At 38.6% G+C, this 583-nt stretch overlaps 1 protein-coding gene across 1 annotated transcript; it reads left to right on the top strand.

Annotated features, from left to right (window-relative positions):
- Nucleotides 1–17: 17 nt before the first annotated feature.
- LOC106512702 (PCI domain-containing protein 2) lies at nucleotides 18–364 on the top strand (the record flags this gene model as incomplete). Its single annotated transcript, XM_014001263.1, is given in 3 exon segments — nucleotides 18–83; nucleotides 191–232; nucleotides 310–364. Coding segments are annotated over 3 exon segments (163 nt in total), but the record flags the coding sequence as incomplete, so codon positions are not given.
- Nucleotides 365–583: the final 219 nt, after the last annotated feature.

Genomic DNA, 583 nt, shown 5'->3' with positions numbered 1-583 from the left:
GTGTGTGTGTTTTTCAGGTGTACGTACGCCGTGGCCAATCATGACTTTGTTGAAGCCTACAAGTTCCAGACGCTTGTCGTTCAATATCCTTTAAAAACCTGTGAAACAATGAAAACACAAAATAATAATAATAATATAAGAAGATGAAGAATGATGATGATTATTTCCAGTCTGATCCTTGACCTCTCACGTCCTTCCTGAGGGCCTTCCAGTCCCACAAAGAGGAGAACTGGTGAGTTAGTTCTGTTTGGTTCTGCTTGGTTCTGATTTTACTGCGTGACCCTGTCAATGATGTGTTTGTGTTTTCAGGGCTCTGCCCGTCATGTTCGCCGTCACTCTGGACCTCCGGATCTTCGCCAACAACGTAAGAGAAGTCTGAACTGGTCTTTTCTGTCCCCTCAAGTCAGATTTAAATCCAGTAAACTGCAGATTTATAATTAATCAAATATTTTCCCTTTAATCTGCAGAAACTCTTGACTCTGTGGTTAAACATGGACACGAAATAAATTTACAATGTTTGGATAAATGGATCTGTAAATAGTTCAAGTTTATTTCAAACATGTATAAAAAACAAAAATAATGT

The sequence above is a fragment of the Austrofundulus limnaeus genome, unplaced genomic scaffold, assembly GCF_001266775.1.
Source record: "Austrofundulus limnaeus strain Quisiro unplaced genomic scaffold, Austrofundulus_limnaeus-1.0 Scaffold10608, whole genome shotgun sequence".
NCBI classification, from domain to species: domain Eukaryota; kingdom Metazoa; phylum Chordata; class Actinopteri; order Cyprinodontiformes; family Rivulidae; genus Austrofundulus; species Austrofundulus limnaeus.
This window is presented reverse-complemented; position numbering and strand designations above follow the sequence as displayed.